Source organism: Watersipora subatra, chromosome 9, assembly GCF_963576615.1.
Source record: "Watersipora subatra chromosome 9, tzWatSuba1.1, whole genome shotgun sequence".
NCBI lineage: Eukaryota > Metazoa > Bryozoa > Gymnolaemata > Cheilostomatida > Watersiporidae > Watersipora > Watersipora subatra.
Genome location: NC_088716.1, coordinates 49,761,059 through 49,778,891, shown reverse-complemented (window position 1 = coordinate 49,778,891; position 17,833 = coordinate 49,761,059). Strand labels below are relative to the sequence as shown.

The 17,833-nt window shown below is 36.3% G+C and overlaps 1 protein-coding gene across 3 annotated transcripts in view; it reads right to left on the bottom strand.

Annotated features, from left to right (window-relative positions):
* Positions 1-14,290, bottom strand: part of LOC137404679 (sialin-like) — a 150,817-nt gene extending 136,527 nt beyond the window's left edge. The window contains exons 1-5 of one of the 3 annotated variants that reach the window (XM_068090910.1): positions 14,126-14,290; positions 12,733-12,938; positions 12,378-12,565; positions 11,092-11,260; positions 8,353-8,574 (exon numbers count right to left, since the gene is read on the bottom strand). In XM_068090910.1, the coding sequence (XP_067947011.1) occupies positions 8,353-8,574; positions 11,092-11,260; positions 12,378-12,565; positions 12,733-12,938; positions 14,126-14,180 (840 nt within the window). In that variant the 5' untranslated portion in view covers positions 14,181-14,290. The remainder of the gene's footprint in view (positions 1-8,352; positions 8,575-11,091; positions 11,261-12,377; positions 12,566-12,732; positions 12,939-14,125) is intronic. The other 2 variants (XM_068090913.1, XM_068090911.1) reach the window with 2 other exon arrangements.
* Between the last annotated feature and the right edge of the window lie 3,543 nt (positions 14,291-17,833).

Sequence of the window (17,833 nt, the reverse complement as noted above, 5' to 3'; positions counted from 1 at the left end):
TGTCGTCACTTTTAAAATCACTGTCACCTTTTTCAAATTGGTAACCAAAACAACCTCTTTCTTCACATTCGTTATTTTAATACAAATATCTATACTGGTGGCACTGGGTTGCGTTAAAAATCTGAAACTCGCTAGGTTTGAACTTCTGCTAACCAAAAGCATGGCTCAACCAGCGACCTTCACAAACATATTAGTGATGTTTGGGAGCGTTGCTGATTACTCCGCGAAGAGTGACAGCCGTCTTAGGTTTTTAGAGCTATATTTCTTGTACGGAAAATAGACCGAGATTTCCTTTAATAATCACTGTCAGTCACAGACTTGGAAACGGATTTGCTGTCAATGTCGTGGCATTTCATTGCTTTAATTATTTGGCAGTCTATAAATGCTGGGCCAGATGCTTCAAACCAAAACTAGTGAAGTTTCGGTTGACCGTGGTGATTTATGAACAAATAATAAGTTAGTAACGGTACGGCAAAACGTAACAAAATTTCCGTTGGTTCTAACCAAAATCACGAAATAATTGAAACACACAGAATTATTCTGCGCTGCTAGAATCGTGCTAACGAGCACGATCTCAGCAGCTTTTGCAATTAGTATAGTCAAAGAGACGTATAATGACACACAATAGTAAAAGTATAAGTGCAAATCAACATAGTACACACGATGCAATTGCTTAAATTGCGTTATTGAATGTATTTATTGTTTGGACACTATAGCTACAATTTGTTTATTTTTTAATTATATTTCCTTTTTAGCAGCAAAAGTTTTGTGGTAGAGAATGTCGACATATCTAGCGCAAACAAGTCAGTTGCATCGTATTTACTATCATAACTTTCTGTAATAATTTTCTTGTGTGTCGCATTATGTTTTCGGACTACGTATATCTTAAAATTTGCTAAAGCCGTGTTTGCTAACTAATAATAGCGCGACTTAGACAGTTACATCGTGTGTTCTATGTTGAAATGCTTCCGTATTTTTATTGTGTGTCACGGTACATGTCTTGGACTATACTAATTGCTAAAGCTGCTAGAATCGTGCTCGCTAATAATTTGTTTAATCTGTTAAAAGCGTTTCGTCGACGAACTCGGTGGGCATGCACAGCTCAAATAATTCTGTGAATTTTGACCGATTAATTCTGCGTTTTTCGTGATTTCGGCCAGAACTCCGAACCAACGAAAAATTCGTTACGTGCAGCCGTACCTTTAGTAATCCTATTTACGCAATCCTCGTCACCTACATTGGTAAATGGTCGTCTCGTCTGTCACTTTTTAAATATCCCTGTCGTCGGGTCGTCAGAATCGTCACAAAACATGGGAGGACCCCCAATAGTAATAGTATTTGTATTAGTGATAGTAGTAGTAGTAGGAGTAGTAATATATAACCATCCGAATACAGACACTTAAGTATAGACATTTAAATAAAGAGAGCCAAGTATAAGTAAAGGAGCCAACCGAGTTCATCTACTGGCTCCACAAAAATCAGACCACTCAAGTACAAGGAACATTAGCATATATATTTTGCAGTATATGTATAAAGGTACAGTCGAATATGCAATAAACGTATAAATAAGTGCATAGTGAGAGACTTCTAAGTGCTCTGCTCCTGGTTGCTTTTGCGGTGTTTTATATAGTTCTTAGCTTTGGCTTGGCTCTGCTCTCCAGTTGTAGGGTCGACTCGACAGCAGACTCTGGCCAACCCAAAGCACTACTAAAGGCCATGCTGTCTACCGAGTCAGGGCCTGACTTGGTCTTGGTGTCGGTCACCTTGGTATCGACAGTCTTCTCGCTCTCGGCCCTGGACGTGGCAATCAGCTCTCACACTCTCCCCTCAGTGGAGGCTCTGAGCGCCACCCATTCAGCGTTTAGAGGAGAGATCAACTGAGGCCAAAGCTGATGCCGTCAAGCTTCACATTTCAGGCAACAGACTTCTGCTTCCGCAAACGTACAGGCCTCATTTTTCATATTTTGGGACTTGACTGAGCTAGCGGCCTGCATTGTCAACTCCGACCATTGACGAGAGTCTTGGAGTAACTGGCAAGCACACTCCTTCTGACAGCAATTCAGGGGTTTGTCTGCAGGTGGGCATCTTAGGACTCGAGCCAGTCATTCCGAGTAAGACTTGGGCTGTGCCGGGGTCTCCCCTGTTCATGTCAATGTCTTGTCAATTGGAGTGTACATAACCGATTCGACAGCTCATCAGATCCAAACCGGTTTTGATGTTGCAAAGCAATTCTAACTTGCCAAGTCAGCTTTGTCTGTGGTGACTCTACTGGCTTCTTTGTATTGGCACGCTCCCTTAGGCTGTGACAGTCTACTTTGACCATCTTGACTCCTTCTTGCCTCTTTGTGGGGCCGGCGTGTTGCGGTCAAAGTAGGTGTACACGACTTCCTCGGGAGGTTGGCAGGCCATCTCTTCGTCTTCAGAAATGTTGTTCACTTGGCCTTGCAGATGAGATATATGGTACCCTTGCACTCACCACCTTTATTTTCACCTTGATGTGACATCACTTGATCATGTGAAACATGTTGTCACCGACAGAGACACACACAGATAGCAAAATGCTGTAGAATGTGCTGTCAACATTTCCGGATACTGGTGATGATGCAAAAGTCCACAAGTACTAGCCCTGTATAGCCTCCATTACTCTCGTCCAAGTGGCATCACTAATAAAGTTCTTCGAACTTAATGATGTTCTTTTTGGCCGGCTGAGTAGACATTTTCTCTAACTTCTCTACTGGCACCAGGGTTTTGGCTGAGGTGTGATTCATAGTCTGCTCAGCCTTAGGCCAAGCAAAATATCTGAGTAATTTTGGTCAGCGCAGCTTTCTCGACCTCCTTCAACCAGTCAAGATTTTTGTGGATTTTGAGTAGAAGAGGCCCACTCTCACTCAGCTGGCTGCTAACTTTGGCTATCTCTTTAAAAAGCATGATCTTGGCTGCCTTCAGTCAATTGATGGAAGACAGAGAGCTAACCAGGTGTGACTTGACATGAGCTTCCATGTTAGTCAAAACAGGATTGCTCATGGAGGCAGCCTGACCAACACACGTTTTTTCCTTGCTGTTGGAATACCTTGCTTTTTGTGAGAGTCTGCTATGCCCATGTTCTGACACATGCACACAGGCTTCTGGTCCTAGTTTAAAAAGCCCCAAAAATTCTTCTTCCTCTGCTTCCTATGGCTCTATCTGGCTCAATATATCTTTAATTGTCTAACCTTGTTAAACTATGGTGTCAGGTTTGTAAAAATGCTGTAAAGTGTTCCGCTGATGAGTATTAATAAATAACCTGTGCAGTACTTGCTTGTTGAGGTGTTCAAGTACAAATTTCCCTGCCCTATTTATCCTTTGACTTTAGCGTTTTCCTCAGCCTCTGTATCTCTTTAGGTAGTAGCTCAAGATTGGCTGTTACTGTGGATGGCCACGGCGACTCTCCATATCGGCTGCATCATCGAATGGTTTAAGCATGGCTGATAGTTTTGCTAAAAATTCTCTGATGCTGCTGGATTTGGACTTTGATGCTGCTGGATTTGGACTTTGAGGCTTGGCTGGGGATTTTGGAGCATCAAGCCATTCGTGTTCCATTTTTTTCCAAAACTCTTCTGAGCTTTCAGTAATTGGCTAAATACCAGATTTTTTGTAGGATTGGCAAACTCCAGTTTTGTTTTCAGCTCTGCTTCTATCTTTTTTCTTGTAGCTTTAGCCTTCGTCATATTAGAGTTTTAGCTAGGCTCAATGGTGACTGTTGAAGATTGAACAATAGTGGGCTAGCACACCTGCCTCCGGTATTGCGAGAATTGAGCTGGAAAGGGGTAGTCCATCCATCATCCACCTGGTGGTCCTCCACGCTCCTGTACGCGCTGACTGTGGTGCTGGCTAGAAGATATGGAGGTTGATTCATAAAGCTCAGGCACCATGTAAATACGCTTCTCTTTGGCCTGGGCCAGTTTAAGCTAATAGCCAGTGGGTGGTACTCTGAGCAACCCTCTATCAGCCTCAACTGGCAGTAGTTCCAAGTGGTGATCCGACATGAAACGGCCATCTCTGTCTGAGCCAGCATCAAATATCTTTTGGCATCTGTACCTTGCTATATTACAGCCTTCCGTGTCTATCTGTCCAAGTCAATTGCTGACCATTGACTAAAACAATGAACTGCTGAAACTCTATAGCACACTGATAGGCTACCAAAAAGGGCATCTCCAAGATGGTGTTTTTGCTGATGTGGCTCACTACAAAGAACCTTTTGGTTTTTACATCTTAAAGCCGCATGGGCAAACGTGTGACTTCATAAAATGGTGGTCAAGTCTCATCAGCCATGAGACCATGAAAGCCACTTTTTAAGCAAGTTCTTTGTGCTTAAAAGAAGCTTGTCACACTTGCTTATACAGCAAATTTGAAGTACACCATATATCGATCAGGAACTGAATGAATTGTCTATCTAGCTTCCCGGAGAGAGAGAGAGAGTAACTTGTTAATTGGAGTCAGTTCAGAGCCTGTGCCCAGATCGGTTTATTACCACCTTTGCCTTGAGAGCAAGGTCTCTTGAGCTGAATACTTTTGAATTAGCTAGGGGAGACTCTGGTGTGTCTGCTTAGTCTGGAAGGAGGGTGTGAGGCAAGTCAGCCGAGCTGCTTTTAAAGAGGCTCCCGACTATGCACCAGTTAAGATCTTTCGGACTCGGTTCTGAGTATGTCCTCGAAAGAAAACACTTTTGGCGCAGAGGTCTGGTGTGTTGGCTCAGCCCAGAAGAGAAAAGGGGCACTGTACAAACTAACCCTGTTGCTTTAAAACAGGCTTCTGGCTCCCCAGTACACCTGACTCTAAGTAGATTCGAGTGCACTCCGAGTGACTCCAAGCGCACTCCGAGGTTCCGACTCGAAGTGCATCAACAAAAAAAATTTAAGACTTGCTTTTGGGTGCACTGCAATGCTGCTTGACATGGCTCACTCAGGCCGGGTCAAATCTCTTTGACCGAGCTGTTTTATAGGTGTATGGGCACCAGCTTTTTTAGGACCTTGTAATAGCTTTAGCTAGCTATGGCCAGAGGCTCTATTACTGCACCTTTTTCGGAAGTGGTTGGGTCAGACTTTTTTTGTGTCGCATCTTTGTCATCTTTTGAGCTTTGACGGCAGGTCAGAATGTCTCTTACAAATGTTGAGTCATTTCGGGGCTATTGTTGTGACCCTTTGCTGCTTTTTTGGTTTGGTGGCTTCTTATTAAGGTAGTCTTTAAGAGCGGGCTGACTGAAGCAGCTCTGGCCCCCACACTCCCAGCATTGAAAAAGTTTCCTTGCTGTGACATCTCCAGGCCTACATCTTTCCTTCTGCAGTTGCTGAACCTGCTTTGGCAGCTGCTGGACAAGTAGTCTTGAGGGTTTGACAGTTGTAAGCTGATGGTCTGGTTCTCTACTCCTGGAGCTCGTTCAGCTTGCCCCTTTTTTCATGTATCGAACGACTGTTGACTGGCATTTCCCAAGCTTGACCTGAAGGAACTCCATGCCACCTTGGACCACATTAGTCAATGTGGGTGTGAGTGCTGCCAACAAATGCCACTAAAGGCTGGAGTTATTCAGAGTGCTGCAGAACAGCTCCTTTGCAATGTTTGTTTGGTAAGGTGCTGGCAAGTCTATGTATGCCACTCTGACTAGCTGCTCTACCTAGCATGCTTGCTCCTGAAAAATAGCTGTTGTGGTTTTTCTTAGGGTACTGAGTCCACACTGAACCTGCATGGGAGAAAGGTCAAACTAATCTTGCAGCACTTTCTAAGGCGGCACCTATTTGGTCAGCTTATTTCCAGTTCTCTGCCTTTTTCCGCAGATTCCTTGAAGATGAAGTAAGCTGACCACTTCAGCCCATTCATTGGCCTCAGCTACTTCCTAGAACAAGCTGATGAAGCAATCCCCATCTTTTGAGTTAGAACACTGAAGTGACTTGAACTGGTGAGCCAAGCATGAGGCATCGTCATCAACCTGTACCTTGGCCAGATGATCCATACCTCTATTTGTGCTCTGAGCATGTCTGGTAGTCATCCTGAGGCTGGCCCTTACAAGAAAATCTATCACACCCTTGGAAAGGTGCTGTCTTTAAGGCAGCAGAGGCTCTCTGTAATCAGGAGGTTTTCTAGACTCGGGGAATTTGCTCTTTCTAGAGTTCTCTTCTTACCATCACTAAAAGAGCATCAGCTAGCGCATTCAGAGGTCTGCTGATTTTTGTGAAGTTGGAATCCGCAATTCAACTGCTGCCACCAATGTAAAGAAACTGAGTGAGTTTCTCTACTTGCTCCCCGAGAATCACACCATTTGAGTACCAAGCAAAAGGGCCTAGCTTTGGCTTGGCTTTGCCCCACAGTTATAAGACTGACTTGCCAGTCTCTCGGTCAGACACTCTGCTGACCGGAAGCACTCGCGAGAACTGTGTTGTCTACTAAGTTGGGGCTTGGCTTGATCTCGGCATTAGTCAACTTGAAGTCAGCAGTTTTTTGCTTTCAACCCTAGCTCGAAACTTATCATAGGAATATTTTCACCGAGCTTATTAGCTTCATAAACACAGTTATATAAGTAATCATTTTGAAAGCATCTCTTTAGCAAGTAGTCAAATATAATTATATCCATTTTAACTTACAGTGCAATATATCTGTATGCTGAGCTCTGCTCAGCTTAAAAATTGCGTAAACCAGCTAAAATTTATCCCACGAACAAACGAACAGACTGAATGTTTGAGAGTTTTTATGATAAATGCATGTGCACACAACTTACGAAAGTTATTCATCAACAACGTCGAAACCCTTGCATTGAAATCTCATCAACAAATTTAACCATTTTTTTGCAGATTCGTTAAAGTATAATAACGATACAAAACACATACAAACCTATTTAAACATGTTACCAAGTTTTTGAAAAGTTACCGCAAAATCTTAAAACTAACCCATCTGATCGGATTATACATAAATAGACAGATTAATTTGGCTGAAAATTGTTATTAAAACTGGCCAAGCCTTACTTTTATCAACATTAAGACCGGCAAACGAAATGCCGAGCAACAGAAAAGAGAACAATTAAGTTGTGCGCATTTCACGAAAAAACAATGTGCACATTTCACCAGTCTATAGCATTGTCACATTGGCGACAGTTTCTGTAATTAATGTAGAAGTACAGAAATCGTTTCTTTTTTGCCGATTTAAACGTAACTGACGTTTTGGAAACTTTTGAGTAATTTGGTATTCTAACTGATGTTCAAAGCAGTAAAAGTTAAGGAAATGACGATGATATTTTTTTCTAACGATTCTAATGAAATTATTACAATATTTAATTATAAGTTTGGATATTCTTCTTGATACTTCTTGTTATTGTTAACTATGACGTTTTGAAATGTAAACAAAATTGTGCATTGGTTTTCTATTATTACTCTATTAATAATATTGGTTATTCTAATAATATCAGTGCATTTTACTTCTAATATTGCATTTCTCCTATTGCAGAGAAAGAGACATAAACACATTATCGTTTTATTTCATTATTGCTGTTTGTCATGGCCAAACACTTTTTTTAAATAGATTTTCTAAAAATCTATATAAATGTCACAACTTCTTGATATTGTTAGCTATGACGTTTTGAAATGTAAACAAAATTGTGTGTTGGTTTTATATTGTTACTATATTAATAATATTGGTTATTCTAATAATATCAGTGCATTTTACTTCTAATATTGGCCAATATTGCATTTCTCCTATTGTAGATGGAGAGATATAAACATAATCTTTTCCTTTCATTATTGCTGTTTGTTGTATATAATAACACCCACACCCAGTACATTACAGCTACCATTGCAGTTATCCTATTGCACTGCAGTGCCATTTGACTGCTAATATTGCATTTCTCAACCATCAGTACCCTTTCTTTTTTCCAATATAACTTTATATTGGAAAAATTGGGGTGTATTGGGCTGTATGACAGTGGAATTTCTAGTAAGATAAATGTAATAACGTAACAGTATCTGTATGAGCAGGTCAAGTTTAGTGTTGTTTAGATGAGTTCATTTTTAACTTTTTTATAATTTTTATAATTTTTTATATAGTTTTCTTAATAAGTTTATCAATATGACTGATTGATTAGCAAATGAGTTCAAAGACTCTTAGAGAGGTTACTAGTAACATCAAGTCCAATGACTACTGCCACCTTCTTGCTGTAAAACTTTGGTTCATTTTAGAGAGACATTATATAATTTTGTCAACCATTTGATTACTTTTCAAATTGAGCTCCAAACCAAAACGTTTTTTTGAAGCACGGGTTTTAAATTTCAAATTGTTAACTTTTAAAAATTGAATCTTGGAAACATAAGAAATTCACTAGTAGGCCTTTACCTTTTTAATGGTGACTCCTTCAAGACTCTGTGCAATGTAGAGTTTTTCTCTTTCACTTATTCTTGGATGTTCATTTGGAGAGTCAAAGATAAGGAAGTGCCATAGAAGACAAAACAGGAAACAAACACCACCGCCAACATAAAAAATGCTTGGCCATCCTCCGTCAAAGGCTTCCCATTCACAAAAGAAACCACCAACTCCAAGCATCACCACATTACCGACCTAAAAAGATCAAATATGTTAGAAACATATTTTGATTGAATATGAGAGGTAAAATCGTATATTAAAATTACATGTAAATTTTTTATTCGAGTTATTTATTTACAACCGAACAAAAAATTCTAACAATAACTTGCTGTTATGAATTTTGTTAAAAAAATTGATAGAGCCAACATTCCAAATATTTTGTTTTGATGCATCAAAAGGCCTCCCAAACATCTGCTTTACTCATCATACTAGAATATTTATGAAACAGAAATTGACTAGTAAGAAAGCCCTAGTATTTAAAAAAAAGTAAATGCAAATCTTGAAACATATCTAAGATTCACTTGTAAATTCACTATCTATCTAAACTTCTGTTAAGTATATATTTTATTAACTCTCCCATCTCATCATTCTTAAAAAGCAACTTGAGATAGTAATTTCTTTTACAAGGTCTGAAGCTTCTTCTTAACTCAAGTTTTTGTTCATCACGCTATAAAAGAGTTGATTCCAAACACAAAGTAAACTAAATATTAAATACCAATAAAATATCAAAAATGAATAAAAACATAATGAGAAAAGAAGGAACTGTGAAATCAAGGAAACAAAACATAGTATTCTGCCAAAAGGTTTGATTGCTATTAGCAGGCTCTATTATCTCTCAATTTGTTTGCTCCGACTATGAAGTCAACCCTCCAACTATAAAGTCAACACCTAAACTATAAAGTCAACACTAGACTATAAAGTCAACACTCAGACTATAAAGTCAACAGACTGGAAGAGCAATCACATTAGTGGCAGTTTTGTGTCGAGTTTTAAACCAACAAAAACTATGCCAAGGAGGCTGGTTTATATTCATGTTAAAATATATCAGGCACAGTCGATAACAGTGAATAATTTAACATATTGTTATACTATATTTTGAAGAGTCGTGAAAAATTAATTGAAAAAAGGCTAAAAAAATGCAACGAGCTTACATAATGATCTTCTGAAACTAAATATGTTTGTTTTATATTACATTATGTATTGGCAATAATTTCATTTCAAATAGAAATGCTTCTCAAATTCTACCATAGTACAATAATAAGACAAGAAAGAAAACGAGGGAAGTAAAAGGGTTTTCATTAGCAGAACCTTTCATTCTTTTAGATTTTTGTTATTATTGTATTGTTATATTGTTATACTGTTATATTGTTATATTGTTATAGCTCTTAACTCATTAAACACTCTGCTGCTACCGTAGATACACAACCTGCTTGTGACTAAAATGATGTGAGAATTTGTTCATATTCTTATACTTATACTATACATATTATTACTATTCATGTTATGCTCATATTATTTCTTTACTGAGCCCCACCCGATTTCCTTCTTATGTATTGCACAACTAAAGAGCTGATCTTTAGTAAAGGAAAAGTAGTGCACACCATGCATTTTGAATTTATAAGAAAAATTAATAAACAACGCATACTATTTATTGCAATAATGATTGACAAATCTGGATTCTTATAACAAAATAAGTAGCAAAAGTACCAAAGCTGTATTATCACCAAAGAAACCAAGCTCAAGGCGTGACATACAGTGCGTAACATCTGCACTTAGATTTGTGGTTTGCACTTTGCAGATTTTCCTTATTTATGCTGCTGACAGTGGTTTGCTAAATGACTGCGTCTCAAACTTGCCTTTTGAATACAGTCTATAGCCAAATTGTATTACTGCACACTTGTTAACTAGAACTTGAAGGTATAGCCTATGCAAGCTTAATAATTCTTACATTGCAGATGTGTTGGTACAGTTGACAAAGAGCTCTAGAGTATGTGCCATCTAGCAAAGTTGAAACAATAATTTCACTTCAATTATTATGTCAGTGAATTCAGTAGAACAAAACGAAAAAAATTAAAATTAACTAACTAAAATGTTAATTTAAAATTTAGGTTGAAAAAATTTAAATTAAAATGAGATTAATTGTGAAGGATAAAATGACTTCTGAAATAAAAAATCTGTCTTTTGCAAATTTAAATTGTTTTTATGGTAGTACAGAAAATATAGTAACTGCAGGATTTAAAAATAGAAACTGTGAACAAGCACACAAATTTATAAAACAGAGTTAGCCAATATGTATACCACTTGATGCAGAACTTTCAGTCAAAGGTAAATAATAGGACTTCAGATAATACACTCAGGCCTAACTTTAAAGTAGTAATGTTTACACAAGCTGACTTTAAATAGATGGGGTTAATATAATTTACATCCTTAGTTTTACGTGTAGTTATCTATGCTATAAGTTAAACTGATAGTCAGTTGCTGTTTAAATTACTCCTTACCACACAACCCTCTGTTAACTTATCTTAAACTGTGACATTAGCAGTGGAAACACACTTCAATAGCTGAAGCTGATAGATGATTATTATTGTGAGTTACTCGTCAACAATAGCAGACGACTTCAAAGTTTTATTGCTTTTTTAGACAATTCTGAAAAAGTAAGTTAAACGTAAAAACAACACTTTGTCATTGGAGTGGTCACTGAGTTCTACTAACCATTGTTCCAGAGAAGCATAATACATTGAGTTTACTTCTTTCATAAGGAGGGGACCAATGGCCCAGCAAGCTCTGCATTGCTGGAAATACAAGTCCGGTAGACAAACCAGCTATTACCCTCAATGCAATGACTAATCCTGCAGAGGTGGTGTAACCCTTTCCATTATACCTAAATATAAAAGCCTAGTTATAGTTATTGCTTTACTAGTTAGTATAAAAAGTGAAAGATGAACACAGATATATTTATAAGTATAGGTATATATATTTATAGGTAACATTAATAATTATTTAAAATATGTACCAATAATAAGAATATAAGAAATATAATATTAAAAATGCTTTAAAAATTGACTAAAGCTAGTAAGCTATAAATGCATAACAATATTTAGAACATAATTATTGCACACATTAGGTTAAAAACATAATTTTTTAATAAGAGTGTGTTTTAACTTCACAACTGACTAAATTTACAAAGAAAGCTGCCTAATTGAAACATTGGTCATTGCTTGTCATAAATACATGTAATTTTTTACTCTTGACAAAGGTATTGAACTTTAAACTAAAGTTCTGCATTCTTAATTAAGGTACTGCATTTTTAAATAAGGTATTGCATTGTTAACTAAGATATTGCACACTTAACTGATATATTGAACTTTCAACTAAAGTATTGCAATCTTAACTCATGCACTTTACTCCTAAGTACTGAATTGTACCCTTTGCAAACAATTAATATTTTTAACTAGCGCATGGTAAACTTTTCACTTAAAGTTTTTAATAACATGTGACTTTCAATAACTTAAAATTCACATGTTAGACTGGTGGAGAGTATTACCTCTCTATGCGATGTATGCGTGTCATGAGGCTTTGTGTGTAGCTAAAAATACCACAAGTCAGCTAAAAACTTTGTGTACAACAAAAAATACTATGAATCAGTGCTCTGTTGGCAGCACAAAATATTTTTTAGAAAACGCATAATCTAACTAATATTGTCTGCCACTAGTTTGCACCATAAACTTGCTACTATAAACAGCAACAAAAGATATGATGAACAAAAAGATTTCAATGTTTTTAATCTTAATCTTTCATACCGGAAATATTTGTGGGAGTCGGCAAATGTTGCCATGCTGGAAAAGAAGGATTGTGCTTTAGACATTTATTCATATTTAAATTTCTGTATTTTAGTAATAAACTAGACAATGTTATGAACCAAAAAAATAAGTTTGAGCAAGCGTTCAATGAGGTCCAATAAACTTCAACATTCAAAATAATAAGACTGCCTTTCTTACCTTGCGGCAGCTGGAGTTAATACAGTCACCAACCCATAAACTGTCATTCCTACCAACATGACCTTTTTTCCACCAAACCTTCCAGAAAGATAACCACCAGGAATCTGAGTGACAAGGTACCCATAGAAGAAAGAGCTCAACACCCAACCCTGTAGGTCTTTGTCCCACTCTATATCTCCACTAACTTCCTGTGATAAAACATGGTGATTGTTAAACTGAAACTGGAGAATGCATACAGAGTTTTTTAAACCATTCCAGCTTAAGAACAAATTAATTAAATATAGAATTACATATGCTAGTGTAATAACCCTTGGATACACTGCTAAATGTGAGTATTTTAGAGATATATGCTAACCTTTCTACTAGAAGAATTGGAGTACATAGTTGCACACTCTTCTGGTATGGACTGCTGACTTTCTGACAGATTAGAAGGCTTAACCATGCAGATCATGGCTATGCTCAGATTGATTCGTAGAGCGTATACAATAGTAAAGCAAGTACATCCAACATACGCAAGGATCCACCTGCATGATGTGACAGTTTGAAGTGTTGTTTCTGAAACTGAAAGAATCGATTAGTTAAAGTTGAACTGGCACAAAATTTTAGTAGATTCTATTAGAAAGTATCTGTTTTTTTCTACCATTTGCAATTGTTTTTAATGCCTGAGGGGATCTGACTGCCAATAAGTTTGAAGGTTAAAATCGACAAAACTTGATCGTGTTAAAACGCTCAGACGAGAAGTCGTTAGCAAAAAAAAGTTGTTAGCAGTTGCTATCATTGATATACATGTAGTTGATATTGACTATTGCATCTAGTTGCAGCGTTACGTGTCTTTATTCTATCAACCTTTTTACGACTACTGTATATGCGTCATAGTTGCACTTTTGCTTGATCTGATGACAGTATAGTTGATGCCCTGAAAAGGCTGAAAAGAACAGGTAACTCTTCTTTTCACAGAGAAATAAGGCAGCCTAGATGGAGACAGCCAACAAAAAGGTCTTGACATTTGGTAGGTCAAGGTCTAGCATATCCTATGCCTTGACCCTATATTTAGTTATTCCATGACACATAGTTGTTTTCTAAACTGAAGGGCTCCCGTTACTTGACTTACATATATTAGTGTCTAGACTAATATGTGGTCTAGACACTGCATGTCCGAATTAGAAAAAAAGTAGAGCAGTCGTCAGATATCTTTTACTAATTTAAGGTAAACATTTATTAAACTCATAAGTGCCCTGTTTAGTGTGGGATATAATCATGTCATTTCGGCTTACAATTTAGTAGCGTTTTTTATCTGATTAAGGCATCAAGTAAAAAATTGTTCGAATGCCTTAAAACCCTCCAACGTGTTAACATAACCAGCAAAAATGAGTAAAATTTGATTTTGGGATTACTACTTACAACTCTGCCGTATTTTTGTTAGCTTTGCATTTTCATCAGCTAGATAGGTAGTCGTTTGCAGAATCGCAAGTATTTGTGCCAAATTTTCATTACACTCCCATTCGAACAGGTAAACCAACTCTTAAAAGTTGGTAAATATTCTCTACTTATTTATTTAGCCTATACCTCTGTTAACATCCTGCAGTTTACCTCATTAGATTGTCTGGTAATCAATCCTGACTCAACCAAACAATAATGTTGGCTATAAACTAAAATAAAAATGCATTAATGATGTAAATGTACAACCTGCTGCGACCTGCATGCTGTCATCATATCTACTATAATATGAAGTTCTATTGAGCTCTTACCTTCTATTTCGTCAGTTTTATCTTGTCCTTGATTAATTCCACTCTCCAGTGACATTGCGCTTAATTGTACTAAACACGAGATCTTGTTTTTGTATCTGAAGTATCAACGCTGCCACAACGTAACAGTACTACCAGGTTTAGATAAACACCAACTTTACCGCAATGCAGCTGCTCATACTGATCACGACTGATTATAGCGTAACTGGCTAAATCATCACACTGGCATACCACAAACTAATCTAAATATATGCATATGCTGCCATTTGACCCATATTAGTTGACCCTTGAAATTCAAAACATGCCTTGCTTTTAACAACAATAACTTGAGCGTAAACTAAAACCCTTACTTTGTGCATTGTCATCAATCTTATTTAGACGTTAACAGGGCTATTCAAACAGGAGACACAGTATATTGAATGAATTTGGTCAAAACAGAAACAAGTTTTGAAAAATAACTATATTTTAACTACAACGTTGAAAGCTTTCAAAGTTAAAAGGTTATTTCTGTTTTGCTTGCTTTGTGTTACAAATGCAAATGAACATGGTACTATTTTGAAGTTCTTATGGTATTATGTTGAACTTATTATAGTATAATGTTGAACTTGTTATGGTAATATATTGGACTTACTATGGTATTATATTAGACTTGTTATAGTATTATATTCAACTTAAACCACTTTTATACTAAACTAGTAATATATATATATGTCCGTATGCATGGGTGTGTGTATGAATAAACGTATATACACATGTATATGTATGTGTGGATGTATATATGTATGCATGTGTATGTTCATAGGTCTAGATGTACAAATGTATGTATGTATGTACATACATAGGCAAAGATGTACGTACATACATATGTATATATGTATGTACATATGTACATATGTAAGTATGTACATTGTACATACTTACATACATACATATTTACTTACATACATATGTACACACGTATGTACGTACATATGTACATACATATGTACGTATGTATGAATGTACATATATACGTATATACGTATGTATGTATGTTTGTATTAATGTATGTATGTTTGTATGTATGTATAGAACTAATCTATATATCGGTATGTATGTATGAATATATGTATGCATTGATGTATGTATGGATGTGTGTACAATATTTTATTGGTCATTTATGCTTTTCTTGTGTACACTTCAACCTGGAGTAAACCAATTTTTGTTACCAATTGTTCTTGTATTTCTACTTAAAAAGCGCATTAATTGCTGATTAACTTACTATGAGCTATTCAGTAGCATATTTTTACCTATTTCTACAAACCACTAATTTTAATATCTCCGAACATTACCTATGCAACACTCGTATGTATAACCTTTTTTGGCATTAGTAATCAACGAAATTGTGTTTTTCATTACCTGCCAAAAAGATATGTGTGAACAACATAGATAAACAGGATCAATAAAACAATGCATTTCTCATGGTGTTAGTGTTCGGGCTTATTGTGATATGGAAGAAAGCGGAAGACTTTCTTTAAATGAAATGAATTGCACCATCTTTCACAAAATAAGAAAATATTTTGGCGGTACTCCAGCTCAGGTTCAGCGCAGGTAGAAAAGTGACAGGAAAACTATTCCTTGAGGACACACAAAAGAAATTAGTGGAGCTGAAAAAGTGTAATATCCCAAACTAGTGAGAAAGTTCCCGGCCAATGACATCTCAGCATTACGAGCGATAGACCAGCCGGCCTCAGCCCTACTTGGCTGGCACAAAGGCAGCTTGTCTAACTAGTAGAGCAACCAGCCCGACTTCGGTAGGCACCAGACAGACCTGCCAGCTTACGGGAAAAAAAAGATGGACAAAAAAGAGCAGAGCATTGGTAAATCGCAAAGCGGATAGTTGTGCGTATTTGTTGCATGCTATAGGTTGTACTTATATATTTGGGGAAACATTTATTTTATTACTTGAAGTGTAATTTTTTAACAAGAGTGTATTTTAACTGCGCATCTGAGTAAATAAAAAGAAAGTTGTCCAATTGAAATGTTAGTCTTTTCTTGTTGTCATAAATACATGTCATTTTATTTACTACTAAAGTATTGCGCTTTCAGCTAAGGTACTGCTCTCTTAGCTACTGTATTGCATTCTTAACTAAGGTACTGTACTTTTAAGTAAGGTACTACACTGTTAACACAATGTTGCACTTTTAACTAATGTATTCTACCTTTCAATAAAGTATTGCATTTTTAACCAAGGTACTCACTTTTAATTAAAGTATTGCACGCTTAACTAAGATATTGCCCTCTTAACTAAGGTATTGCACCCTTAAATAAAGTGTTGTATTCTTAACCAAAGTATCACACTCTCAACTAAGGTATTCAGCAAGTGGTATTAGCCAAGGTACTAATCAATTACTATGTGGTATCAACCAAGGCACAACTTACAAGCCGCTGGTTTGAAAAAGAGAAGTACTGTATAGGGTCTTTAGTAATTCTTTACACCATGCTATGCCAACCCAAATAGATCTGTCAAGTCTACCATCAAGTCTAGGTAGTAGTATCTTTATCAACCATTTTTTGAGTTATATATGAAGAACCGTTAGTATATTGGGTGATATTGAACCAAAGCCATTTAGTAAAACTTAAAATATGCATCCATATGTTTATGGAAGTAGTATATATATATATACAAATATATATATATAATATATGTATATTAGCGTTATATTTAATGGTAAACTGCAGCATTATTTTACAAGCAAAACATGCTATTTAACATTATTTATCGTAAATCGGTGTGGATTTAATGACGACTTTTTTTCTACTGTAGGCGGTGCTAGTGCCGGGGGCTATCTCCTGAAGTTGACAAAAAACTAATTAGTACTCTATAATACTTTAATATTATATGCTATCTGCATATTCTAATTGAATAGTTTAAGAGATAGCTTTTTTGTATTCTTGAAAAAATAGTTTATAGAAATGTAAGCTGGTTTTAAAATATGATATACAATTGTAGTAATATAACTTTGAATAATTATAAGTTCATATGTAATGAATTTGTCAAGCTTTATTATGAGAAATGTTTGTGGGTTAAATTACGTACCTTATTCTAAGTTAAACAAACTACAAGTAGCAAGATCATACCAGACCAATAAGAAAAGAACATCGTCCTGATCAATCAATCACAGGAGTTTTGGGCAGCCATTTGTATTTTTGTCAACTAACTGTGACATTATCTGATGACCTCATGACATCACTGATAAGTTTAAATTTTAGAAAATGTATAATTAGTAAGAATTGTTTTCTAAAATGTGTTACTGCTATGGTAGAACAATATGTAAACAAATGTGTATTTTTTCATTTCATTAAGTTCTGGGGTTGCCTTCTCTGCTCTCCAATAGTTGAAATTGCCGGAGAAGAAGTTATTTAAACTGTTGTAGCCAGGTCCATTTTAAAACTAGAATTGAAATTTAAAAATTGGCACACAAAACTCAACATGATTATTGCTTTAACTCAAGTTTTAACCTGTAACCAACATGTGCTATTTTGAGGTGAGATATCATATCACATGCTTCCTATGGCAGTCAAGAACTCTGTAAAAGTTTTTGTATCCAAACTTGATTTAAAACTGTCGATACGATGGGCTGACTCAAGTGCTATAAATAAAGCTCCCTTTGACAGCCATCACAATGCAAACCCACCATCAGTTTGAACTTGTCAAAGACTTCAAATTGC